We start from the raw sequence: 27,440 nt of genomic DNA on the forward strand, positions 1-27,440 counted from the left end.
TTAAACAAGTTCACACCTGTTATGCAAGTTACTTTGTTATACATCTGCAAGATTTTTCTGGTAACGTAAAACCCACATACAATTACACATAATTTGAGCGCAAAATACAAAACTTGTTCCTGATGGAAAATGTACCTGTCCCTTTGCTATCAGGTAAGCAACAATCGAAGTATGTCCGAACTGGGCAGCCAAATGAATACAGCTACATCCTTCTCCATCAATTAGCGACGGATCTGCCCCATATTTCATCAGCTGTACAACCATGGATAAGTGACCCTGTCTAAAGGTAACAAAACATAAAAAACAAACAACTGACTAATGATACACAGAAAAACTATTAAAATTTGAATATTTGAATACAACAAATATATTTAGCAGTTACTGTACTACCAGAGCTCGTGCACTTCAACTCATACTTTGAAAACAATTGTCAGGATCCGATTCTTGCAACTGAGTAAGCAAACTCATTCATACAAGCAAATTCTGTGCAGCCAATGAATTCATCACATGCAATTTACCCAAGTGTTGTATAGCAAAAAGCTAGTCAACAAAAGAAAGTTCTAAGTTTAGAAATCTAGTTTACAAATCTGTCTCCTCCAACTTTTTCCAATCCACATATGAAACCTGCTATTTTAAGAGATGTCAAACTGGCTATATACTCTCACTTTTTGTGAGGCATATGGTTTATCTTTCTAGTATTGAAAACAGTAGTGAAATAAAAATAGGAAGAAGAAAAGGAAAATTGAAGACCTACACTTCCTCCACACTACATTAAAAGCTTAAGCATCTTTTTGGCATAATGAGCACTGGCATATCCTTCTTGTAGACAAGGTACCTAACTATACAGTTTCTGACATAAGCAAAAAGGCCTTTTCAATCTGTCAGAAGCAGCTTCAGACACTGCTTCACAAAACAACAGACTACAGCCATGAACACCAGGAAATTTAATCAAGCTTTTGTGCTATTAACACAGAGAGTGATCTGTAACAAAAAGAAATATACAAGCTAAAATCTTTAAGGGAGGCTAAAAACCAAATCCTCATCTTTAGTAACCAAATTACTTAGACATATTAAACGTATTAAAAGCTAATATTCTAAGTCTCCTTTTGCAGTCTACAGTAAAAATATTACTATGGACAGTGTTCCTCTGTATCCTATTTCTAGGTGGCTGTGTGAAGGTGCAGCTTCTACTCAAGGCTGTCTTCATTTTTCCCAGCTATTAATTATTCTCTGACCATCTTCTGCATCATAATAAGTGCATCTTAAAAAATTCCATACACATAATGGAACACTGCAAGGACAATGTCACATAAAAATCATCCCAAGCCCCATTTGCACAAGGGCTGCTGAACTTCAGCAGACTGACAAAAATAAGATCTCCAAAGTAAGAACAAACCAAGGTGCCTATACACTCTAATTTTACTTTACTCCTTTCCTTATTCACAGTAATTAACTTCCTCCACATCAGAAAGAGATTAGACAAAAACTGAACTATATGCTGAAAGCCCCTGTAGTTCAATCATACTACATACACAGTGTGCCCAGTTAACAATGACAGACTTAATTCTTGTACAGAGTATTCCCTCTGTATACTTCAATTCCATAAATTGATCGATAGCATATTCCAAATTAAACACATGAAAAGAAAATTCCAGGAGATTTTTCACCACCTTGTTGCCCAGTGAAGTGGGGTCGAATTTAAATCTCCTCCAAGCTGATCAACGATAGCACCTTTTGATATATAGTATCTGGAATAACAGAAACAGTAAACATTATTGTTTGCCTTGGTTAAATATAGAGGATACACAGTAAGCACACATGACATTATGCAAAACAGGAAGATAAAGATCAAAAGCCCAGAACCTTTCCTTGCTTTGATATAACTTCCTTTTCTATACATCATACATATACATTTAATTTTTTACCTTTCTGATGCAGGTTGAGAGAGTAGGAATACTTTCTACCGCGTTACTGTGTTTTAAACATGCTATTTCCTAGTTTGGTTCTAAGGTAAAACAGAATAATTGCTATGTGAGTATGTTAGTACAATCTGTACTACCACGGAAATATTTAATAAAACTGATTCTTCTAAAGTTTTTAGGGGTTGCTGTATTAAAAAGAATTACTGGTACAAGAACATGCTGCTAAAAGACTACTGTATTTAGAGAATTTTGGCTAAATGGCAAAATTCCATACAATTCAGCTTGAAGCATACATCACCTCTGGAATGGCCCTGCCAAAGTCATTGTTCCAAGAACTTAAGTTACACATTTAGGCAAGTGCTAAGGTTTTTCACATACTTCTCGTTTGTTATTAATCAAAGGGAAAAAATAATAATTTGAGTATTTAAGATACACTTCTAAATGATGGGCTAGAAATTATTTTTCTCTCAAGAACATTTAGAAAAAATACAAGCTATGTGTAGGAACAAAGCAAATTACCCATATTTAATGACAGAAATTTATATTCAGAGTAATTTGTACTGCTTCTGTGAACTGTTTTCATTGCTATTTTATATGAGACTCTAAACTGGCAATATGACTGTGAAAGAATATGCATACATTACAAAGAAATTAATGTTTTTAATAAACAGGCCTTATCAGAAGGCTTCTAGTTCTTCATTCACTACTATATAAGCCAATGGGAAAAAAAAGCTATTAGTAACAGACCTTTGAAAAGTACTATCTAGCTATAGATTCCTAAGTGGTTACGCATTTCAAGTACGTGTACCTACAGACCTTTTGCTTTCAAAATACCACTCAGGCATATGTGAATGCTGCTCTCACACCCACACAAACGGTCCTTCAAATCCTCAACACTTCATTTCCGGCACCTCAATTTTCTCTATGTGTTTCAAGACATGGCAAGAAGGGTGGCAACAAACAGAACTATCTGAAAAACACCACTCTCTAAGTAACTGTCTTCTTTTTCCTCTAGTGCTTATTGATTCAGCAACTTCAAAAACGGCCCAAAAAAGAAACTTTTGGAACAGAAACTGAAAAACACATTAGCTGTATGTGTCCACACTAAAAACATCTCAAGGAAGAGCTCTTTTATACAGTTGCTTTAGAGCCATCAAGCACACTGAAGAATTTCAGCAGACTTACCGAAGTCATACAAATTCTTGGTTTTATCATAATAAAGATCTGCTCCGATTGTCCACTCTGCTTGTTTCCAACACAAGAACAAACTGCAGTATCTCTTGGCTGAAGTTAAGCTTTTTGAAATTACAATGAGAACAACCAAAGATTTTGTGAAAGTCTTGGTACACAGAAAAGACAAGGTGGTAGGTGAAAAGATAAGTTTGTATATAAGGTAAAGGGACAATGTAATTTTGTTATTGTGGAGCAAAGTATCAGCTCCCAAAGAACAAATCTGAAAAAGACACTAAGAAGCTATTTAGTCTCCCTTGCAAAGGAGTTTCCAAGGAAATCTTGCCTAGATACAAGACAGTACAGATAAATTCCCAGTCAAAGCTTGGATCCATCCTGCTGATGTGACAGCCACTCATGGGGAGGTGAACATTAAACAGATTGTCTTCATTCAAACACTGGTCCCCGCAGAAGCACAGAATATGTTCAGATTGTACTAAGCAGCAGCACTGCTTACTGGTTAGCATGTTTTATTTAGAAGGAAGAACTTGCAGTTTGACAACTGGGACAAGACAAGGTGGTGATCTCCTGCCAGATGGCACATTTTGTGTTTCCTTAAGAGTGTTCTTAGACTAAGCTGAGATTTATCACCGCATTTCAGATTCAGTACACAAAAATGGTGAGATTTTTTCTCTAAAACCAGACTGAGAACTTAATCTCCTTGTCTAGATAGATCTTGAAGAACGAATGTTGTGCTTGATGAGAATGTCTCTGGTAGAAGGAGGAACCTGGCTATTCTACTCTCAGTGAGTCATTTAATCTTCCACACTAGAAGATGCTAAGTGTGCAAGTCCTATTTAGGAAATCTACTTACATTCAAAGCAAGCAGATCTGAAAAGAGGTCGCCTTAAGAAGAAAATACTTCCACTGATACCCACTTAGGATCACTAAGTCTTTGTCAGGCATTTGAAAACTGCCCCAGCTTGCATTCAATGCTTGCGGACTCAAAAGTGCACACAGTCACTGCTGCTAGAAGGAGGAAAAGTGGAAGAGAAATTAATGTCTGAAGAAAGTTCAAAACAGGCAACAGGGAAATGCAGGTTCAAAACAGGGAACAGGGAAATTCAGCCAGTAGGAACTGTAGAGATAAAAGGCCAATTCTTTGCATTTTTATAAAACCGAATTGAAGACAGACCAACAGATCAATGTCATAATGAAACAAAGAGTAACTCTGTGGGTATCTGACACTGATGCTGTAGAACTAAGAAAAGGTTATATAATCTTTCTTATAAAATATCAATGGGTTTCACCATTATCCAGATTGAATCTCAAGCCTCAAAATAGACAGGATGAGGAAATACTAAAAATAAGACAAGTGTAATTCTAAGCCTGCGCTCTCCACAAATGAGCTGCTTGGCTAATTCGTTGGGAAGACCTTAACACAGTCAATACCCAGTAAACAAGGCACTGAAATTTGGTATCATAAGAGCAGACCACTTAGGCTCAATCTCTGTGATACCAAGCTTACTAGCCAACATATTTAATGAAATTATCCACTGCACATAACAGGGAAATAGCAGATACTTTGATAAAGATGTGATAGGATCAAACAAAACCAAAACTTAATTCTAAGGAAACAGAATAAACAGTGTCTCTCAGAAGAGAGAGTGAGAGAGCACCTGATATGCTGGGTGATATAAACCAAAATAAATCAAGACCCCCTAAAGACAGAGGAACTCAAGAGCACAAGAACTGCATCAGGAGGAAGGAATTCTAGATACAGCTAAACACATTGGTAGTTACATACACTTCAGTAAACAGCAGGAAGAAAATGCTATGCAGTATGTCACAGTGGTAGGGAAGCTTCAAGGGACAAGAGCTTTGATGTATTGTTGAATAAAAAGGAAGAATCTGACACATTAGATTTAATTGTCAGGGCTCATAGTAAAATAACTTGAAAGAGACAGGGCTGGTACAATTAAAACTACGTTGAATTAAAATTCTCGGAACAAGTTTCCAGCACTCAAACATAGGTGGAGGGATCTTCCTAACCTATAAGAAAGACCTAACTGGCAATTCAGACAAATTTAAGCAGACTTCCATCTATCTGGAAGTGGCATTTTGAATCACCTCTATGTCAAATTGCTATAGCAGGAAATTGTTAGCAACATGCTTGGAGGGCGGGGGACGATAAAATACACCACAAAATAATCGCATGCTGAAGTACTTTTCACAAATTCAGCTTCAAAGAAGGACCAACGTGCAATTTAAAACTTGGACCAATTTTACTCTACGAATGACAGAAGGTCCCCAGACACATTTTTGGAAGGAGGCTTTTGTTGTTAAGAAAAAAAAGCCCACAAATAAACAAAAGAAAACCCCACACATTTTTTTTCTTAAAAAAAAGAAAAAGCTGTAGAATACATAAAATGCTAGTGAACTAAAGCATTAAGTATCATGCAGGTAGATTCATTGCACTGCGAAGCTTAATACAGAAACCATACATAAATTAATACAAACATTATAAAGACCTACCAAATGAGATGGAATATCTGTAATACAAATATGGCTTCCAAATAAGCCCAAAGAAGATGAACAATTCATTGTGTATATTTCATTATGCACTCAAGATGGATAAAAAAATCGAGTTCAAAATATAACAACTGCTTTTAGTCGCTCTTCTTTTCTTAAAGAAAAATGAGTATCTGAAAAATTGTATGCATTTCAGTTATTTCACAGCAAGTCATAGCCATACAGACCCAGGAGAGCCCAGAGGAAAAATGGAATGAAAAGGAAGAATACGATAGGATCTATAATGTACTCTCACAAAAAAAAGCCAAACCAGGTTATTTAGTTAAACCAGGATCCTGCATCGCTTCTGCAAAAGGCTCACTTTCAATGTGCCAGAAAGCACGTTGTTTACCTATTTTATGGTTGAATTTGAGATCCTTAGGACAGTGAGAACAGTATGCAGCAAGCTCGCTGCCTTAGACTTCAAGAGAGCAGACTTTGGCCTCTTGAGGAACCTGCTTAGTAAGGTTCCATGGGATATAGCCCTAGAGGGCAGGGAGGCCCAAGACTCTTGGTTGGTCTTCAAGGATCACCTGCTACAAGCTTAGGAGTGTTGCATCCCAACTAGAAGGAAGTGCAGCAGGAGGGCCAGGAGACCTCCTTGGATGGATAAGGAGCTGCTGAGAAAAATTCAAATGAAAAAAGAGTCTTATAGAAAGTGGAAGCAAGGACAGGCGGGCTAGGAAGAGTACAGGGATGTTGTCTGGGAAGCTAGGGCCCAGGTTAGGAAAGCTAAGGCCCAGTTAGAATTAAACTTGGCTAGGGATATTAAGGATAACAGGAAGGGATTCTATAGGTACACAGCAAATAAAAAACAGATTAGGGAGAACGTAGGCCCCCTCAGGAAGCTCTTGGGAGAGCTGGTTACACAGGATTTGGAGAACGCTGAGGTTCTGAATGACTTGTTTGCCTCAGTCTTCTCTAGCAAAGGTTCTGACCGCACCACCCAAGTCTTGGAAGGTAACGCAGGGACTGTGAGAATGAAGACCTTGGGCCCACTGTAGGAGAGGTTCTGGATCAAGAGCATCTTAAGAACCTGAACGCGCAGGGTTCCATGAGTCCTGATGAAATCCATCCGCTGGTCCTGAAGGAGCTGGCAAATGAAGTTGCTAAGCCACTGGCCATCATATTTGAAAAATCATGGCAGTCAGATGAAGTTCCCGATGACTGGAAAAAGGGAAATATAACCCCCATTTTCAAGAAGGGGAAAATGGATGACCCGGGGAATTACAGACCAGTCAGTCTCACCTCTGTGCCTGGCAAAATCTTGGAGCAGATTCTCCTGGAAGGCATGCTAAGGCACATGAAAAACAACAAGGTGCTTGGTGACAGCCAGCATGCCTTCACTAAGGGGAAATCCTGCCTGACCAGTTTGGTGGCCTTTTATGATGGGGCTACAGAACTGATGGACAGGGGTAGAGCAGTTGATGTAATCTACCTCGATTTGTGTAAAGCGTTCGACACTGTCCCACATGACAACCTTGTCTCTAAATTGGAGAGACATCAATTTGATGAATGGACCACTCAGTGGATAAAGAACTGGGTGGATGGCCGCACACAAAGAGTTGTGGTCAATGGCTCAATGTCCAGCTGGACAGCAGTAACGAGTGGTGTCCCTCAAGGATCGGTCTTGTTTAACATCTTTGTAGCTGACATGGACAGTGGGATTGAGTGCGCCCTCAGCAAGCTTGCCAATGACACCAAGCTGTGTGGTTCGGTTGATACGCTGGAGGGAAGGAATGCCATCCAGAGGGACCCTGACACGCTTGTGAGGTGGGCTGATGCCAACCTCATGAAGTTTAACCATACCTAGCGCAAGGTCCAACACCTGGGTCAGAGCAATCCCTGACACAGCTACAGGCTGGGCAGAGAAGAGATTCAGAGCAGCCCTGCGGAGAAGGATTTGGGGGTGCTGGTCGATGAGAAAATGAACATGAGCTGGCTTCAGTGTGCGCTTGCAGCCCTGAAAGCCAACTGTATCCTGGGCTGCATCAAAAGGAGTGTGACCAGCAGGTTGAAGGAGGTGATCCTGTCCCTCTACTCTGCTGTCATGAGACCTCACCTGGAGTACTGTGTGCAGTTCTGGTGTCCTCAACATAAAAAGGACATGGAACTGTTGGAACAAGTCCAGAGGAGGGCCATGAGAATGATCAGGGGACTGGAGCACCTCCCATATGAAGATAGGCTGACAAAGTTGGGGCTGTTCAGCCTGGAGAAGAGAAGGCTGCGTGGAGACCTCATAGCAGCCTTCCAGTATCTGAAGGGGGCATATAGGGATGCTGGGGATGGACTCTTCATTAGGGACTGTAGTGATAGGACAAGGGGTAATGGGTTAAAAATTAAACAGGGGAAATTTAGATTGGATATAAGGAGGAAATTCTTCCCTGTTAGGGTGGTGAGGCACTGGAAAGGATTGCCCAAGGAGGTTGTGAATGCTCCATCCCTGGCAGTGTTCAAGACCAGGCTGGACGAGGCCTTGGGTAATATGGTTTAGAGCGAGGTGTCCCCGCCCATGGCAGGGGGGTTGGAACTTGATGATCCTAAGGTCCTTTCCAACCCTAACTATTCTATGATTCTATGATTATGAAAGGAAGACACCAAATGCAGAATTATGGTTTCCACTGTAAGCTTCTATCCACAATAAAGACATAAAACCTACTGTGATACCTATTGCATATAATCAAAATATTTCTTTCAGAAAAGAAATCGGTTTGGAAGGGACCTTTAGAGAACACATAGCCTAACCACCCGTGATCTAAGCACCCAGACCATGTTGTCTAGGACCATGTCCAGTTGGATTTTTACTATCTCCAAGGATGAGGAGTTCACAACCTCTCTGGGCAACCTGTGCCAGTCTTCAGTCACCTGCATGGTAAAATAAGTGTATTGTAATGTTCAGACAGAATTTCACATCTGTTCATGCCCCCTGCCTCTTGTCTTGCCACTAGGCACTACTGAGAAGGCTCTGGCTCTGTCTCCTTTACTCCCTCTCTTCAGGTATTTATATACAGCAATAAGATTCCAGGTATTATATTACCAGGTATATCAGGTACTTATATACATTAAGATCCTTTCTGAGGATGTCATATAGACTGAAAAAAAAAAAAAAAAAAAAAAGCCTTCCTAAGAAGCCCAAGCACTTGCAGCATTTATTTATGTCAGATGTTCCAGTCTCTTAATCTTCCTTGTGATCCCAGTAAGTCCATACCTGTCTTGCAAAGGGGAACCAACAACTTCACACACATGTTCACCTTCAACAGTCAAGTAGAGAGGAAGTATCCCCTCCTTCAACATGCTGGCACTGTTTTTCTTAATGAGGACCCAGCATACCACTGACCTTTTTTACCAGAAGGGTGCATTGCAGTCAGCTTCCCCAGCAAACTCAGGACCCCAAAGCCCTTCTCATCAGATAAAAATCTTTATTTACCTGTCTTCATCCATTTAATCACCTTTTAAGAGAACTGCATCAGGACACGAAGTCCTTCAAATGCAAGAAGAGAAACATGAACCTGAGGTCTTCTAGAAACTCAGGATCTGGTCTGATGAAGGTGCTGGTGGAGGACATACGTGGGGAGAGCATGCTTAAATGAAGATATTTTGCATTTGGTTTTATGTGTAAGTACACACATTCATTAATAAGAACTGCTTTGAAGAGGGCTGAAAATACGCAGCTTCTGTCATTTTTTTACAGTTTACTGGTGGAGGGAACAAAACCAACATGTTCTGTACACACTCATGATTTGTTAAACAAGAATTATCCCCTCAGAATTTAAGCTCTCCAAGTTCTGAAAGATAATGAGTTTGAAAACAGTCTCAAATACTAAACTCTAGATTTTATTAACTGAAAAGCAAAAAAAATACCCCAAATGCCACAGCTTCCATTATTAAAGATTTTGTTATTAAACAAAGAAGAGGTGCTACAATGTTACCTTTTTGTAACAGCTGTGTTAGAACTTAAAAAGCTGAATCAAGTAGGAACTACCCCTTGACTCATGTTAATCTTGCTTCTTCAACATTCACTACCACCTAGTATCAACCTTACCCTCCTCCAAAAAAAAAAAAAAATTAAAAAAAAATTTGGTATTTAAACCAAATAAAGAATAACGAACCAATGAAGAAACTGCATGTGCAGCTTACCAGCTGTTCCACCATTTATCTCATCTAAGAAGAGTTTGAGCTTGACTTTTGGACATGTAACAGGTCTTATTTCTGTTACCTGTATCATCAAAATATTGATGCCGAAACGTAAATTAGGTCTGCTAACTTCTTCCCCGTCCCCCAGATTCTAAACCAAAAATTGATACCTTACAAAACTCAAGATTATTTAACACCTTAAAAAAAGAATTCAACATTTTTTAAGAGCATGATTACTTTAAGGTGTAATACATACTTCACCAGATCTATCCTGTTGTTGATTGCAGCCCAGTGGAGAAGTGTTACGTTTTCTTTGTCTGGTTGTCGCACATCATAACCTGCTTCCACCAATTCTCTACATCGTTCATATATTCCATACCTTGAAGAAGAAAACAAGATTTTTTTTTTTTAAGCTGTTACCTTACATACAAATGCATTTGGCAAACATCATACTTATGGTCACAACGCAAAACCTTCCACAGAGAAATGAAGAAGAAACTTTACTTTCTGTTTATGTAAGGTTATAGATCTCTTGCAACAAGAAGCTTCCACTGGCAGAAGTTGTATCAATTATTATAGAACTTAATCAGCTCAAGATTTTACAGAAAACTTGTCTGCACAGAAAACTATACAGCAGAGCGAGGCAATATATCAATCAGTAGCATACCAAGAATAAATACAACTCTTCCCAGGCATCCACTACATTTGTTTCTCCCACCTCAGTTCTCTTTCTTTTCTATCTCCTGAAGACTGCAAGAGCTTAGCTAACTGATCTGATAGTATCTTACTGAAATTCAGCTGATGACAAGATCATTAGGTTAACTACAAAGCTCGAACACTTCCCATTTTTCTTCTCGGATAACAAATAGCAATCTTCCTGATATAAATTAGTACCATTTTCTTTTATGTACCACTTCAAAATTCCACAATTTCATATTCTTTTATTAAAGATTACTATTAAATGTGAGCTACCGTCAGTGACAAAAAAATCCATCTGCATACATTTTGAAAGTTGAAACAAATCACGAAGCATAAACATCATGTAAGTATCTCATTCAGGACTAACTCCAGCATTAAATAAAGTTTGGCTTGAAGCTTACACTGTTTTACCATTTATTTTTAGTGACAATAAAAGCAGTGCAGGAAAGTAAGTAAAGATCACATCTCAACGTCTGCACAACCCACAGGGATTTCTCAAGGCTCAAGAAGGAGACTGATGTGTGTGCACATCCTGAAATCAAGATCACTGCCTTGTGACATCCAACTTCTGCTAGAGCAGAATTTTAACAGCCTCTTAAAGTTAGAATTTAAGTAAGTTTTCCTTATGCTGATTCTATGTTCTACTTTCTGCAGAAGAGACAGCCTTAGTCAACTTAAGGCTCTTCTGCTCTACTTGATCAGCTCTCATAACTGACAGACAGACCTTCATTCCAGGGTAGCTACTTTTTCTGTCATATATCTGAACGGATCCTAAATCTGGACAGTGCTCCAATAGTGAAGCCTCAAGTGACCTAAGTCAACAAACCTCAGGAATACTTCCCAAGCCTATCACAGGTTTGAAGTACATAAACCAGTGGACACTATCAAAAAATAATAAAAAAATGAAATACTAGACATAATCTACCTAGAACATGTTGCTTTCAATTTCTTAGGAAAGTTGCACTAGAAATTATGAAAAGTGCCAGAAATTGTTGCCATACCTATAATCTTTCCAAATATTACAGAACATGAGAACAAAGACTGTTACATGCAGTACATACCAATTGGCAACAAGCCTGTAAAATTTGGTCCCTCAGAATGAGTAAAAAAAAGCAGCAGTCATGCATAATTTTCACAACAAAGCTTAGGTTTTAATCATTATTGGCAAAGGGGGAAGAGAAGAGGTTTGGTTTACGAAGTCTTAAAAATATGTAACCAGCCAGACAAGATGCACATAGTGAGACACACATAACTGCCAGGAAAATTGATAAGGCTGTAAGTCTGGCAAAACTTGAGATGCACTATCTCCCAAATCCCAGTCTAGATCAGCAGTGTGGTCTGATGAGTGCCTGTTCAAATGCCTTAACATATGCCATTCCTGACTTCCCCCCACCCCACTGCTTAAAAGGCCAAGACATATGAAAATGAAGAAGAGCTATGGCAAGCATGTGAACCATCCCTTCAGCCTGTTGAGGCAGAATGCTTTTGCACTGCCCTTAGAGAAGCCCTGATAGGATGCTGTAATTATGCTCTACTGATGTTTACAAACAGTACTCTCTAGGATTCACGCATCACTGCTTCAAGGTCCTGGGCAAAACCGGGATGGGTTCAAATAAAAGGAGCAGCAGGAATAGATTCTTCTCTGGGCTTAGCATCATAGATTCCCTATCCTACTGACTAGAAGGCAAACTTCAAGGTACTTCCTACCACTTGGCCACAAAACAAACCATGAAGTTCTGCAATACATCTGCCGAGTGTTCCCAGGAAAACAAAACGCTTTCCAAAAATTTAAGTGAGTATGACATATATAGCGATTTTTCATTTAAGTCACCATCAGTCCAACTCTTCCTAGAAATTTATTTCAGTATCTTCAACTCAGTCATAATGAATAACAAAAGGTGTAACACAGAAGGTACGATTTAATAATTCTTCAATTTACTAAGTTGTCACAAAAGGATTTATGGATCTAGGCAAACAAAATCTGCCTAGAAAAACGGGTTAAGAAATGGCAATTTGCTCTTCTTCCTGGCAACACCAGGCTCTTTTACTACGAAATAAACCACCGAATCCAATGCAGTCATGGCTTCTTGAGCTCTGCCCTAGAAATCAAGCATTCTTCTCTCACATACTACCTATAGTCTTCTTCCATTGATTCGCTGCAGCTGATTTCACCTTGCCTTCTCCAAAGGTTCATGACGCACTGTTAGATTACAAAATGAGAAAGTCATCTCTTTCAGCACTCAGCAAAATTGTGCTTATAACGTTGCTATAAAGGGCTCTATGCCCTTCAAGAGCAAGGGAAGGAGGACAGGAGTCAAATCCTCACAATACAAGACCCTTAGGTATTAATCTAACAAATTTTCAAGCATTTGGGTGAATTCTCAAGGGTGACTGTCATGCTGTAAACATCAATATGAAGTATAATTAAAGCATCCTACTGAACTTCCCTTACTCTGAAAGAAATTGAACTAGTTCTTCCAGGGCAAAAATACCACTGTGCAAGCTTGTTCCACTATTACAGTCTCTTAAGCTATTTTGGTAACTAACCTGTAACATTTTATTTGTCATTGCAGGTTAAATTTATCCTGCATTTAATACTTTCAAAAATAGTATCCTAGAAGGCTTTTGCATTTTAAATACATAATCCATTCTTTTAATCTTTTTCTGCAAGCACATCGACTCTTGGAAATAGATACTGCCAGCTTTGCCACAATTAACATAAAATTTGGCGACAGTACTAGGAAGGAATCTCTCTTCAGTGAGCACATCACCATGCCAACAAACAGTAGGTAAGCCAGGAGCAAACTCCCTCAGCTTGCTGTCATTGTTACTCCAATCAAAGCTGTTTTAACTGGAAATGAAATTAGTAGAAAAATGATTGGTTTTTTATCTTTTGAAGTCTCATTCCCATGAACGATGGCAGTTAAATACTAACAAAGCCTTTCACACCTTCTCATGGGTTTTGCATTAAACAGCAAGATAGTTTTGTTTTCAACAGCAAAGGGACAACTCAAGAGCTGCTTAATTAACAGTTAACAGTGATGATGAGAGACGAGAAATTCAGCTCTTGCATGTGTTCCAAAGCCTCAAATTGTCTAAGCAGTCGTGGCTATATTAGCCTTCCATGTGAACTGCAGATACATTTCATTTTCAGCGCTATAATCAAACTCTGTGAGCACAAATGACCAGGCACAGAGAACATAAACCCATGTCAGCATCTGCCCATATCCTGTGAATAGCTGAAAAAAGCCAGGAGTAACTGTCACTTTGGCCAACTCTCACTGATTTAAATTATTCCATACCTATTCTATTTTCTTACCAGTTACCCCATGAACCACGAGAAATAATGAGGAAAAAAGCATGTTCTCCAATGTATCTGTCAATTTTTTCTGAGCAAGATTCAGCATATTTCATCTTTTGTGCTGCCTTATTTCACAATGCACACAACTTCATTTTGAATTACCTCAATGAATAAAACTAACAGAAAAGTCAATCCTGTGATAATGAAATCCTAACACTTTAGCACAAGGAATCAATCTTCTAGGAGTCACAAAAGCACTCATTAATACCATTAATGTTTAATACCTATGCTCATAGTGGTTGTTTGACACACTTTCAGCATAGTGAGAATTTGCTCAGGTTCACTACAAACAGAAGCTGCATCAATAGAACTGAAAATCACAGTGCAAGGATTAATGGGGCTTTGAGCAACCTGGTCTAGTGGAAGGTGCCCCTGCCCATGCAGGGCAGTTAGAACTAGATGAGCTTTAAGGTCCCTTCAAACCCAAACCATTCTATGATTGCATAATTTTGTTCTCCTAGTCATAATCCACATACACTTCTCTACCTGTGAACATTAGCTACTTTTACCTAGTTTCGTGGCTTAAAAGATTTAAAACAACATAGGCAGAAACCTAAAGTTATTATGTTAACAGAGCACTCTTGCCAAGACATCACATTCAAAGTTATGGCTCCAGCCTTGGATGACAAAGAGTGCCAGAAGAGATAAACATATCCAACATCTCCCCATTAAACTTCACCTTTAAATCACAACTCTTTTTACAAGATTCCATTCTCTTGCAGCTCCAGTGAGAGCACTAAATTTTATCTCAGAGAAATTAAACCACTACACAGCCCACCCTCCAATTTTGTAGAGGCAGAAGAAATCCAAACACTTTCTGTGCAGTTGAAAGTGAAATACTTATTAAGTATGAAGTATTATTAATGTTCCTTCATTGTAATAGCAAAGGCAAGAATGGACGATTTTTGTACTGCTGCTTTGAAAACAGGTTTTCAATTACATGAGCAGCCCGATCCTGCTTTCAGAAGCAAGGAGGAAACATTCATATGAATGAACCAAATAATTTTGCTAGAACCGAAATAGATGCTAGGAGATTGCACACATACCATAACATTTGCAAGACAAAGGGCTAAGACACTACTACTTTAAGACTACCTACACGCCCTTGGACAGGTTTATAACAAACCCAGTGAAAAGTGTCCTTTATAACAATAGATATTCAAGCCAGCACAAGTTTCTGCAGAACAAACACACTGAGAGCCTATTTTTGGTGTAAATAATGCCTTAGGGCCCCACGCCTGTGGGAGAACTTATCAGGAACATGATGGGGAAAAAAATATAAATACATATTTGCAATGACAACATCATTGAATCTTTTTTCTATACAAAGTTTTAATTTGATCGTAAGAGGTCATTAGATTCGTAGCTCAGTGTATGTGTGTATGTGCATGTTAATTTAACAAGTGTCCAATCTACAGACTAAGAAGATAAAGCACACAAACAGTTCAACAAGATAAGAAAGAACAAATACGTTTGGAAAAATGTGTGCAGTTTGCAAGCTCTTATTTTCCCTTGCTGAAAAACACAAGAGCAAATGCATAATTTTACTAACATTGTTTTATTTCTCTGTAATCCTGTGCCCATAAACTCAACATCTCAAAATAGAATTCTACAGTCAAACAGCATATATGAAGTACAGATAAGTTTTAAATCTTTTTATCCCATTTTTCATCATAATCTTTAACGTTTAAGGACCTATGTTCCCCCCTTTTTACAGAACTTTTTGTGGCACCTTACATTAGCACTAAAATAGAAAGTAAGTCACCAGATATTTTAATCTAAGCGAATATTGATTTTTGAGGGCAAATGGTAGAGGATAAGATCTCCTATTCTTCATGTATACAAAATATTTTATTTCTATAAAAGTGAATAACTACATCATTTTAATAGGAACTGTATACCTTTTTAATGACAGAATAAATATATTAGCATTATTTTATTTTTTATTTCAAGCATTATGATACTTGGCGAGTTTATTTTCTGTCTTAAATTTTAGAGATTTTTCCCCTTAAGACAGCTGCTTTACATAACATAGCCTTCTAATCCTAGTAGATACTAGCCTTCTAATCCTAGTAGATACTTAAAGTTGATTTCTTCCTCTAGTCAGGAAAGTGCTGTCTGGACACCACAACTTGATCATATACCCATGCTGACAGTCCCCCTTTCCCTGTGGTATTAACCATTAGGGCTATGATACAGAACTATACTCCAGCGACAGTCATCCTCTCTGTAAATCACATCTTTCCATGACTGGGAAGGAATATAATGGATAACTCACAGCTCTGTTGATTCTTGTTTGAGGAGACTAGAAAAGAATTATAACTCACTTGAAAGCATAATCAGTCTAAATTTGAGGGCTAGCAGGGACAAATGTGTTTTAGGGTTTTAAACATACAATGAGCATACAAGGATGGAAGCAGGTAACCTGTAAAACCACTTTTGCTGTTGTATTTCCATGCTTCTAAGAAGCAGATAGTTTGATGTTGTGACAGTATTTTCATTTCCAAAACTCTTCAAATATGATGATTGTAAATTGTAGTATTGCTATTAAAGAATCTAGAGCAACAACTGTGGAGTCAGCCAACATCTATTTCAGGAACTTAAACTCCACACAACTCAAAACAAAAACTGAAGTACATACTTCCTTAAACCTATATGGGGCCTATGTCACATGCAGAGCTGCAAAGCTGCTTTCAATTGGAGAAGATGCTTTTTAGGAAAAAAGGGAAAACAATTTTAAGAAGAAAAAAATCAATTAGCTCAGCAAGAGAAATAATAGTTTAAGCATTCAAATTAATGACAGAAGAAATGTATCATTACAGTTCAAATTAATGATACAAGAAAAATCTTGCAAAACTCTCTACCGCCTCAGTTCATTGAAGAAAAGCGACAGTCGTGGTAGTCTCTGAATGGTAAACAACAGAAAGCTAAAAACTAGCTTTATGACAATTCTTCAGAAAGTCTTGGGAGTTACTATGTACTACAGGACTGCATAGAAGCCAAATTAGTATAACTCATCTACATTAATAATGTTACTATTAAATTTGCACACAGTTTACTTCTACAATCCTTTCTCAGCAATAAGCTCAGTTCCATACAAGCAGTGAAACTGCAGGATCAAAGACAAAGGAGGAAATTACAGAGACGCATATTCTTTCTAACCTATAAATGATGTTGACAAATCAAGGAAACCCTCATGTCTGTGTATCAATGTTGCCCACTGACCTCTTAATCATCACCTACAGAAAATAAACATCACTACCAACAGGAAGAAAACCATATGTTCGCTTCCAACAGTCTGTCCAGCAACCATCTATATTTACAGCTTACCATAATTTCAAGCATGTTTTCATAAAAGGCTCATAAATTTGTCTTAACAGTAATTTTGTAGAGCTCACTTCTGAAATCTTCTACTGCTGTACCCACAAATACAGTTCACCTCCCACTGTGTGCCAACAAAATCCATTTCACTGTTTTTCAGCTAATACAGACATAGACAAATCTAACACTCAAAAGTAAACTCACTGTGTGGCTTTGACGATGTCCCAAGTGCTGTAGTCATCAATGTGGCTTTTCCGTCCAAGAGATTCACTATATCCATGGTTGTAATGGCTTTGAGGCTTTATTTCCTAAAAATGACAAAACTTGCTATTAGAATACCAAAATCAGAATTACTGAAGTTACTCAAACAAAAATAATAATGATAATTCTGTAAGCAAACTAAACCCAGTACCCAGTTTAGTGAACTATAAAGCTACCCAGATTTGGAGGTGGTAAGCTGGCCACATTTCTATATCTTGCGAAGCAGGCCACCACGTTCCCTAGTATAGATTTCCAACAGCTTCCAAGGAAACATGACTTGTAATAGCAGAGTTCTGTTAAAGCCTACACTGAAGTATTTTAATAAAAGTTTAACAAAAGTAACAGGTTTTTTTGTTTAGTTTTAGATTTTGGGGGTTATAAATGCAATGCAGCATAGCTAAAAAAGCTATTTGCCATAAACTCGTGAAGTCTTACTCTACCACAGATAAATGTAACCCTTCAAATAGCAGGCATGTACCTTCTAGAAAACAAATTAATTGGGAATAATTAATACCAGTGACTAGAACCTACTAATACTTTATTGATTCTTCAACTCCAGTCCCAGCTCTAGAGATAATCTTTTTATGTTTCAGCCATGGATCTCAGAAATCAACGACATGACCATGACACTTTCCTCGCCAGATACAGCTCCCTACAAACTTAATTATTTTGAAGAAAGGCAATGCTTCAACTCTCAATGTTTCCCTTGGTGTAATTTATATTAAAACACTGTACTGACAGATCACTAGGGCAGCAAGATGCCATTTTTCTTTACAAACTACATGCATGCAAAAGTCAGCTCAGCAAGCTAGAACTGAACAACGGATTTTCACAGCTGCTACACACTTTTCCATTTGTTACAAGTACTGCAGCCAACTGTCTCTGTATCAACTGTACAGTTCAGCATAGCCACGTAAAAAAGTGTGAGAAGTATTCCAAACCACTGCCATGGACACAGACACCTTCCACTAGACCAGGCTGTTCAAAGCCCCATCCAACCTGGCCTTGAACACTGACAGGGATGAGGCAGCCACAGCTTTTCTGGGCAATCTGTTCAGTGCCTCACTGCCCTCACAGTAACGAACTTCTGGAGTAAACCATCAAGAAGGTAGTTTAGTTGCAAATCCCAAAGCTCTCAGTAGTAATCTCAAAATAGAGTAACTTCAGTTGAGTGTGTCTGTACTTGTTACATACACTGCACCTACTTCAGTCAAGGAAATAAAAGAATCAAATTAAATCTAATGTGTTACGTACATTTTGTAGCACTAAATTGTACTCAGTTAATGTAGTCACTTATATAGCTTGAACACTTATGACATTTAATACATAAAAAAATAAATCAAGAAATTCAAGTGTTTAGAGCTTTTAAACCAAGTACATAACATCACTGAGAACTAGTGCAGCAAAAGCCTTCATTTTCAAAACAGGTCTATTCTTATGCATATATTTTACTTAAAAAAATAAATTCAATTTCACACAGCATCTAAATGATCAGGAGAGTGCATCTTTCCTTGAGCACAATGCTATTTTGTGGCATACACTTTTTCTTTCTAAGCCTGTAAAACTAACTAGATTAATCAGTTAAGCATTGCCAGCCTAGCAGGTAGATTGCTCTGTTGACATCTTTTCAGGAGAACCTAGAAGTGTAACAGGGCATTTGCTGTCCTCCAAACTGCACGTTACAAAGCATTCTCTTACTACCCAGAAACATAGCTTCAACTTCGTATTTGAGAAGAGCAATAGCTTAACCAAACCTTTATTTTTGCCTAGCTGCTAGATTAGGCAGTGTTATCTGAAGAAAAGATGTTGGAAAAGATACCCGAGGACATTACAATTAAAAAAAATGTAAAATAAAAGAGAAGACTAAATTCATTATTTTGTCCCACATGATTTTCTCTTTTCTGATAAAGAGAAAAAAAAAAAAAAGAAAAAAAAAACCAAAAAGCAGGATTTATACCATCTCTGTTCACCTATTATTACACCACACAATAGCAGCAGAATTTTACATAACAAATTGCAATGGTCAGACTGCTAAAAGCTACAAGAAATTCATTGTCCTGCAGCACCCGAGAGTAGTTCAATGGTTCAATGTATTTCTTTGCTTTCCATAGCTGCTGGAAGAAGCAAGGTCTCTCTTCTCATTGCCTAACAATTATTAAAAGCAAACTGAGAAACCTAAGTTATTTTTCAGGCACATGTTAATTTACCAGGGAACACTTTATTTCTCTTAAGTTGCATTTTCCTGAGCACCTCAAGCACACAAGCCAGACTTCTGTTCCATTGAGCCCACAGTAGCCAGTCAAGAGAGCTGTCCACTACAAGTATTACAAATTCATTTCAGCCTAAAGTGATCAAGAAACCACAGCCTTCTGCTTTCACAAAAAAGTTTACAGGAATACAGCAAAATCCTAAGTATTACCTATAACCAAGTAAATTCAAATAAGTAAGAGATGACATTCCTTACCCCTCCTACAGCTTAACAACTTTTACTAAGGACTGGAGACAATGACTGTACCCTTAACTTTCAAAATGATATAATTTTTAATCTCCTTTTGTACTGATAGCACCTCTGAACTACTCTTTTTATGCTGAAACTTCCAGATTACAATAATGCAAAATAGATTAAGCTATTCCAAAGTTAATTTGAGATGAAGACAAATATGACTGCCTGACACTAAATGAGTTAAGCAAGAAACGGTTGTCTCCCTCTTTTCCCCTAGAACATACATTAGCATGAGTCTTTAGTTCATATAAAGACCCATGACAGATCTAAACTTGAAGTGAACCCTATGTTTCCTTATTTACTAAGAAAGTCGAGTTTGTATTTTACATGTAAGAACAGTTGAAACAATTCCTAAAATCCTGAAAGGTATACAAGCATCACAGCCTCCAGCACCACACAAGAGTCTTGTAAACAGTGTGAACTGTGGAAAAAGGATGACTTTAGATTTGCCTGAAAAGTTGATGCAAATATGACTCATTTTGGAAGTAAATAATTTAAAACATATTCCAGGAAAGCATATAAAATCTGAATCCTCACCTAATATGCTCAGTTCTCTGAAGTCTGGATGCAGATTCCCAAGCTTAAGAGTCAAAATCTATCATGTAGTATTATCTATACAACTTGATAGTAGCATGCTGGCTACTATCAGTGCTATTCTACAGGATGTAACTCTTACCCAGCATTCTAAGTACCTAGGTTATGACCATGACCTGCAGAGTGACATTTGAGTTCCTAAGTCAACAAGCTGCCAGGAATTAAGGTAAAAGAGAACCTGGATTTTGTGAATCACCGTAATACTTGGTCCAAATCACCTATCAGTGACTGGGTGAATTCAGTCACTGCAAACAGCATTGTTACACACTATGCTTAACTGGCAAGGCAAAAACCAGGAAAGTGCCTCTTCATTCCTAAAGAACTTTTTTTCAGGCTCTGAAAATCCTGTGCAAGGCTAGGGCACAGTACTATAAATACAGAAAGGTAATTTCTCCTACTTATTCTAGAAAGAATGATTTAGAAAGAAATAAAGACTAACAAGTTAGTTAGTTAGTATAGACACTAAAACTCCTCCTAAATGTACAAATACTCACCTGTTATAAGATATGGCTTAAAATAAAAGCAATAGACATGGCTTAGAATAAAATCCTGCTAAAGCTGAAGAACTAGCAAACACTTAACCTCCCCACCCCCTTCTTTGGCAAGTTCTGTATTTTTTCAATGTTCAGCAAGGCAATTTAAAGGACTGCTATTTAAGAAGCTGTGGATATCTATATGCCTTGCTACCAAATATAACGGCTTCAATGTAGCCTCAACCAAAAAATGCTGTCCTAATATGTGCAGGCACAGCTTTAAGTCAGCAGCAGCTGCGTGAACAAAGCTGCCAGTGCCCAGGCACCATCACATATCCTTTTCAGCCTCAGTAGGACCAACCTCAGGGGTGAGCTTGCCTAATGTTAGTCATTCTGCAACAGCAGCTAAGCTAGAAAGACACTGCAAGTACAATATTCAGGAAGCATCTGTTTTGGGGGTTTAACAGAAGATTAAAACACATAAAATACAGGTTACTTCCTCCGACCTGCTGGACAGAAAATAAAGCTCTGCTTAAAAATCTTAAACTCATCTAGATTGCTTGTCCACCTTTATTAAAGGAACAAGCATTAAAAAAGTGGAAAAATATCATTTATAACACATTTACATCATGTCTTTCAAAGATCTTTGAGTATTGTCAGTTTCACTGTCAGCATTTGGTCTTTTAATATCTCACCTAAACCAGCAAAGAATGACTCTCTTCTAAATTCATACATCATCATGCAAATTTTAGGAAAACAGCTAAAATTCTTGAAACGAATATTTTTTTTTAACCATGACAGACTGATAACAAAGTAACAACATAATGTTTTTAGCCAAAAATATGTACCACATCCACAAATGCCTTCAACAATATTCCAAAGTGTTAAAATATTTACTTCCATTATGAAAAATTTTATTCCAGGGGAATTTAACTTTACAATGATGATCCACTGTTAAGAAACCCTAACAGCTAATTCAGAGATTAAAAACTAACTGAAATCCAAACACATTTATTTGTTGATATCTTAATGTCTACTGACAATGGCTCTGGCACAGCTGAAAGGAAACTAAATGGAAAGTAGGAGAGGAGAGGCCTTCACTGATTTACAATAAGCAGATTGCAAACACTAAATCTACTTATTTTACCTTGTTTCAAGGAGCCATTTCCAAACATGACTTGAGCCAAATTATCAGTTTACCACTGCTAAAAAAGAAAGGTAATTTCTCTGCCCACTATTCCCCACTGCTCTTGGCACTGTGCCCCTGCTGCCTTACTCAAGCTAGCTTTGGTACTCAGGGCCATGGTCACAGCGAGCTCACTCAATTCATTACAGGGGAAAAAAATAAACAAGACTAAGACAGCAAGTTAAAGCTGTTTTTCCTGTCAAAAGACAGGCTCCAGAGCCACAAATAAAGGAAATGCAAGTAAAAAGAAGATAGCAGGAACATTATGGCAGCTGTCAATTGTTAATTTGACTAAGTAATCATAGAACAACACACTCCAGCTTTTAAATTTTCAAGGAAGTCAAGCTGACAGGATAAAGAAAATGATGCTACTTCTAGAAACTGGCAGAACTGGTTGATTTAGAAGGCTTCAAAAAAGACAGATTTTACTTATTTAAAAAGTCAAATTTGGTTTCCCAATTACTACCAAGGGTCAGTCTTTCTAGATGAGCTCTCTTCACTGACTATCCTTTGACAGTGCCCTATCGCTCATGTGCATCTGTGACTAGTCTGTCATTACTCATTAGCCACAAAATGTGCAGACTGCTTGCACAGATGCATAAGTAATGCAGAGTAGGAAAAATCTCAGAAGACTGAGAATAAGGCTAAAAAGAAAAATGGGCACTCAGGAAAAACAGAAACAACACAGAAGAGGAGAAAAGGGAACCTGCTCTGGAAAATAGGACTGGTAAGCTGGGGAAGCAGAAGATAAAGCAAAGCATGAAAAGTAACTCCAAAGAAAAAAGAAAGAAGGGTGTGTGTGCAGTAAATACAGCTCCCAAGAATGAGCACTGAGAATACTGGCATTCCCAATCAATTATCTTCACAACTTCATATGCAAGTAAAGTTATATTTATTTGCCCTCAATACTCAAATATCTTAATCTTTTCCAATAAAAAGCCAAAATTAAATAAGGTTAAGGAGAATTCTGAGAGCAATACTTGTAATAAAAAAAAAAAAAAACAACCTAAGCAACTACACTTGAAAGAATAAGATGTCCAAGCCTGAATTATTCTGAGTGAGCAATTTCATAATTTGCAATTCTGTATAGCAGGAGGATAGGAACAGGTCAATATGCCTGCTTGGACATAAGGAAGGGAGCAAAATACTGCTACTTACAGCTGCCACACATGGCTCTGGTAGGCATTAACAGATGGCTAGAACATTATGCAATATTGGTGCAAGGAAGCAATACCATGATCAGACACTCCAATTCTGAATAGTAACCAAGAAAACTGACACAAAGAGAAAATACTAGCATGTTCTAAGATAAAAATTAGAAATAGAAGCATAACCTTCCAAAAAATATTGCATACTATTGCCTTGGTTTCTTAATGAAACAGAAGAAACCACAGTTTGTGGGGGGGGGTTATGACTACTATTGCCATATCCATCTGCAGATGAAAGAATACTTGTAACACTGGAAAGGACTGCAACTATTTCAGGTTAGTTAAACATTAGAATAATACTCATGTATGTTATATTTAACATGGACTACTGGAGGTTAATCTTGAAGAACTCCTTCCCCTGTATTTGAGAGTTCAATTTCTCTGTTCTTCATTTGTTAGAATGTAGTGCTTTTCAGCAAGCTTTCTCAGTTTTGCTCATACTTTTAAGGCACTGCAAGAAGCTCTACAAATGTATTTATAGTAATTTGCATATTAGAAACACCCACATTAGTTTATATACACTGAAATACTAGCCACTCACGCACTAACATTAATAGAAAAATGCTCACAAAATAAGTGCAAGCAAATCAATTCCTCACATTCCTATAAGAAACAGCACTGGTATTTATTTTAACATTTTAAATGGAAGTTCCTCTTCTAAAATTTATAACAACTTTCTGACACCTACCCCTTCACCTAATTCCGTAGCAAAGAAAGGAACAGAAATAGAGGCTAAAGTGATCATGTCTTAATTTCAAAGAGAATCACATTTAATTCTTTACAGGTGTAAGAAGAGTAGCTTTCTCTTTTCTAGAAAGAGCATTAAATTTAGGGTGAAACCAGTAGCAGCTAATTTGACTAACTTGCCTGTCACCAAGGTCCACATCTTTCTTACGCTGGGGGTCCCAGAGCTGAAAACAGTATGATGATGCATATACACCTTCAGTTTAGCTTAGACACGAAAGAAAAATTCCATCTAAACCAGATTACATTCTCCATTAAATAAATATGCTGCTTTGGGGTTTTTTTTTAATCTTAACTACTCATATTGTACATACAAAAAAAAAAAAAGCCAACCCCAAAACATGAAATCCCACAGTTCAGTGTTGGGCTTGAAAATATATACTATCAGACTTGCCTTACATTGACCCTTACAATTTACGCTGGGATTCTCCCTCCTCCTATTATACCATTAAATTACACAGAATAAGTATGACATGACAAAAACCTCTTCCATTCATTGTCAATTCTGTCACCACCTTCCATTACTTTCCACATTTGACAGCATCCTGTGAAGTCTGTTTAGTTTTCCTCCTGTATTTTTTGGCCTATTACACAGTTCCTTGACATGGCAGAAGAAAATATGTGTTTAAGAAAATCCCTGGAGAAGCTAATTGTAGAATACACACACAACAGAAAAAATAAAATCTGCACCTAATACTCCAATGTTTTTATTTGCAAACAAGTCACAGTTTTAGTTGACAACGCTTTAAAAAGTGGCGAGATAGATTGAGAAAATCTTCATCTCAAACATAATGAAGTCCTTTTGCCAATACAGAGTTCCACCCACAAGCAACAATCAGCAATCACAGAGAGAACAATCCTGCACACACTCCGGTGTAGGTCTCATTTTTTACTAACTAGTCAGAGATGCTCAACTCAAGCACTTAATCCAACCACTCTATGCAGAGGTCAGAGATCACATGATTTAAGGCACAGCTGGTAATGAGCAAGTTTTGCTTCTTCAAAGCAAACACAACCAATGGACTGCTTTCTAGTCATTTACTTACAGAAGCTCCTAAACTCAACAGTGTTATACTTCAGGAGGGAATAGTTTCACAAGTAGCCTTTTCAGAGGCTTTGTATTTACACATACAGTGCCACCACCAAGTGTTATTTAAAACAGCTGTGCTCACAAGCATTTGTAAAGGTTAAAAAATTAAAATACTATGGTTTAAAGTTTACTTTAAAGCTTTGGTTTAGTCAGCGGCTTACAATAACATGTACATAAATTATTTTTTACTTTTCAAGGGGTGTTGCATTGTGTTCTTAGCCAAAACATCGGTATTTCAACAGAAATAAAACTGTATTTTTCACTAAGTGATTTCAACAGACTTGAGTCCCAAGGTATATGAGCTTAGAGACTCTCCACATAAAAAAAATACCTAAGAGACCTAGCATTAATACTCAGTCATCATGAGATTAACTTGAAACCAAATATGCATTACACTTTTAAGTGCTCAGTTTCAAAAATGCACCTAAGCACCTATCTAGCTCAATCCTGATCCTCAGCTATTTGAAGGAAAAAAGCCAGACTCTTCTTTTAAAAATTCCTAGAAAAGGGTACTTTGAAAATACTTTTTTCAAAGATCAATACTATTCATTAAATTTTCAAACCCGGTAATATTACATATTAAAAAAGTATACCAAAAGTTCTGCTTTATTCAGCAAGTATTTGCTAAAACCACACTCAAAGGTAAATTGTTACTTCATGAGTTGATAGCTAACTCGTCTCTGAGAAACAGTGGAAAAAAATTAAATCAAGAATCATAGCACTAGCAGGTAAATATGACAGAAAGAGCAGTTAGCCTTACCCAGCCACGGGCCCTCTTTTCTCCTTGGCAGATACAGAAAAAAAAGAAAGTTAGTACGAATTGCATTCTGTCCTCGTGGAAAACTTCAATTCACCATTCCCACCACCACCTCGAATCAGCAAATGGAGCCAGCTAAGCAAACTCTCTTTCCCACTTGTGATAAATGCAAGCTGGTTCACCTACCACAACTAGTAAGTGCATGAAAGGTGCTTCTATTCATGCTGATAGTCACTTTTTCTGCAGCATATGTGACACAGCTTAGCAAATCTATGGTGTGACAGTTCACAGTGATTCTATTCTATCCAACTCCGAAGCTTCCAATCAGTCACACCAGGTCACCCTGTACCTTCCTGCCAGTACTGCAGTGCACTTGATCCCACAATGAGTAGGTTGAGTGAACCGGCACAAGATACATACAATCTTCAGGGGTTTTTTAGTTGGATGCATTTTCTACTGATTTGCTTTCCTGAACTGGCTTATCCTGGGGCCAGACAAATACTATTAGCAAATGTGTGCAGCTGGAAGCATTTAAAGGTAAGTTTCATAGTTAGCTAAGTCAAGCTAAAACTGACCTCCCCTCAAGAGGAGTGGTCAGACTCACAGTCCTGGCTGCCCATCTTCAATTATCTCTTACCAGTTCTCACAACAGCACAGAAATGGTTTCAGTTAGGATCTAACTCACAAAGCAAGTATCCCTATTCACCTATTGGCCACACAACTGCAAGGTGTCTGGGTTTTATCGTGGCTTTAGACCAGATTAAACTCAATTGCAAAACCACACCCTTTAAAGCCAGCAATAGAAGTGTTTTCAAAGCACACTCTGATGTCTTTCCTCTCCTGCTACTGCAGTCCCTCGAGTCATCTTCACGTTCCCCTGGTCTTAAGCAGCTTTCCAACTCTGACCACAGCATTCACACTTACCCACATTTTCAGCACCTTTCCCCTTACAAACACAATCAAGGAAATGCATCTAAAGACCTAAGGGCATCTACAAGCGTAGGAAGAAATTACTAGATTTGAAAATTGCACAAGACAAATTGTACTCTAATGTTATACCATGTACTAGGCATGACAGGCCTGAGGGTTCAATTCAGACAGACTCCCTCCAACTTCAGAAAAAGCTTTTGACTTTATTCTACTGTCTCAGGCGTAAGAGACCCATGTGTTTCTTTCAACTACAAGGATGCTATGAAAGCCAGTTCTTTATGTCAAATAGTCTTTGAAAAACAGCAGAGGACAGTGTACCTGCTGAAATATCAATTACTGAGGCTGCTCCCATCTAAACATGTAAGTATCAATGACAATATAACCCAATTTTCAAGCAAACAGCAAACATTTTCCTCTTTATTGCCATAAACTGGATTCTGCAAAGTTAAAATGTAACCCTCTTCCACGTTTATAATGCCTCATTACTATCCTGAACAAACAGATAAACACAGTGAA

The 27,440-nt window shown here is 37.8% G+C and overlaps 1 protein-coding gene across 1 annotated transcript in view; it reads right to left on the bottom strand.

The window, feature by feature from the left end:
- Positions 1 to 27,440, bottom strand: part of ZDHHC17 (zinc finger DHHC-type palmitoyltransferase 17) — a 73,169-nt gene that overhangs the window by 38,389 nt on the left and 7,340 nt on the right. Inside the window, exons 2-5 of the mRNA XM_061369383.1 lie at positions 17,383 to 17,486; positions 10,054 to 10,176; positions 1,671 to 1,748; positions 136 to 280 (exon numbers count right to left, since the gene is read on the bottom strand). Of these exons, the coding sequence (XP_061225367.1) occupies positions 136 to 280; positions 1,671 to 1,748; positions 10,054 to 10,176; positions 17,383 to 17,486 (450 nt within the window). The remainder of the gene's footprint in view (positions 1 to 135; positions 281 to 1,670; positions 1,749 to 10,053; positions 10,177 to 17,382; positions 17,487 to 27,440) is intronic.

The sequence above is a fragment of the Neopsephotus bourkii genome, unplaced genomic scaffold, assembly GCF_033783945.1.
Source record: "Neopsephotus bourkii isolate Nb327-2 ecotype Australia unplaced genomic scaffold, CSIRO-AGI_Nbou_v1 NB_1493, whole genome shotgun sequence".
In the NCBI taxonomy this organism is placed as follows: Eukaryota; Metazoa; Chordata; class Aves; order Psittaciformes; family Psittacidae; genus Neopsephotus; species Neopsephotus bourkii.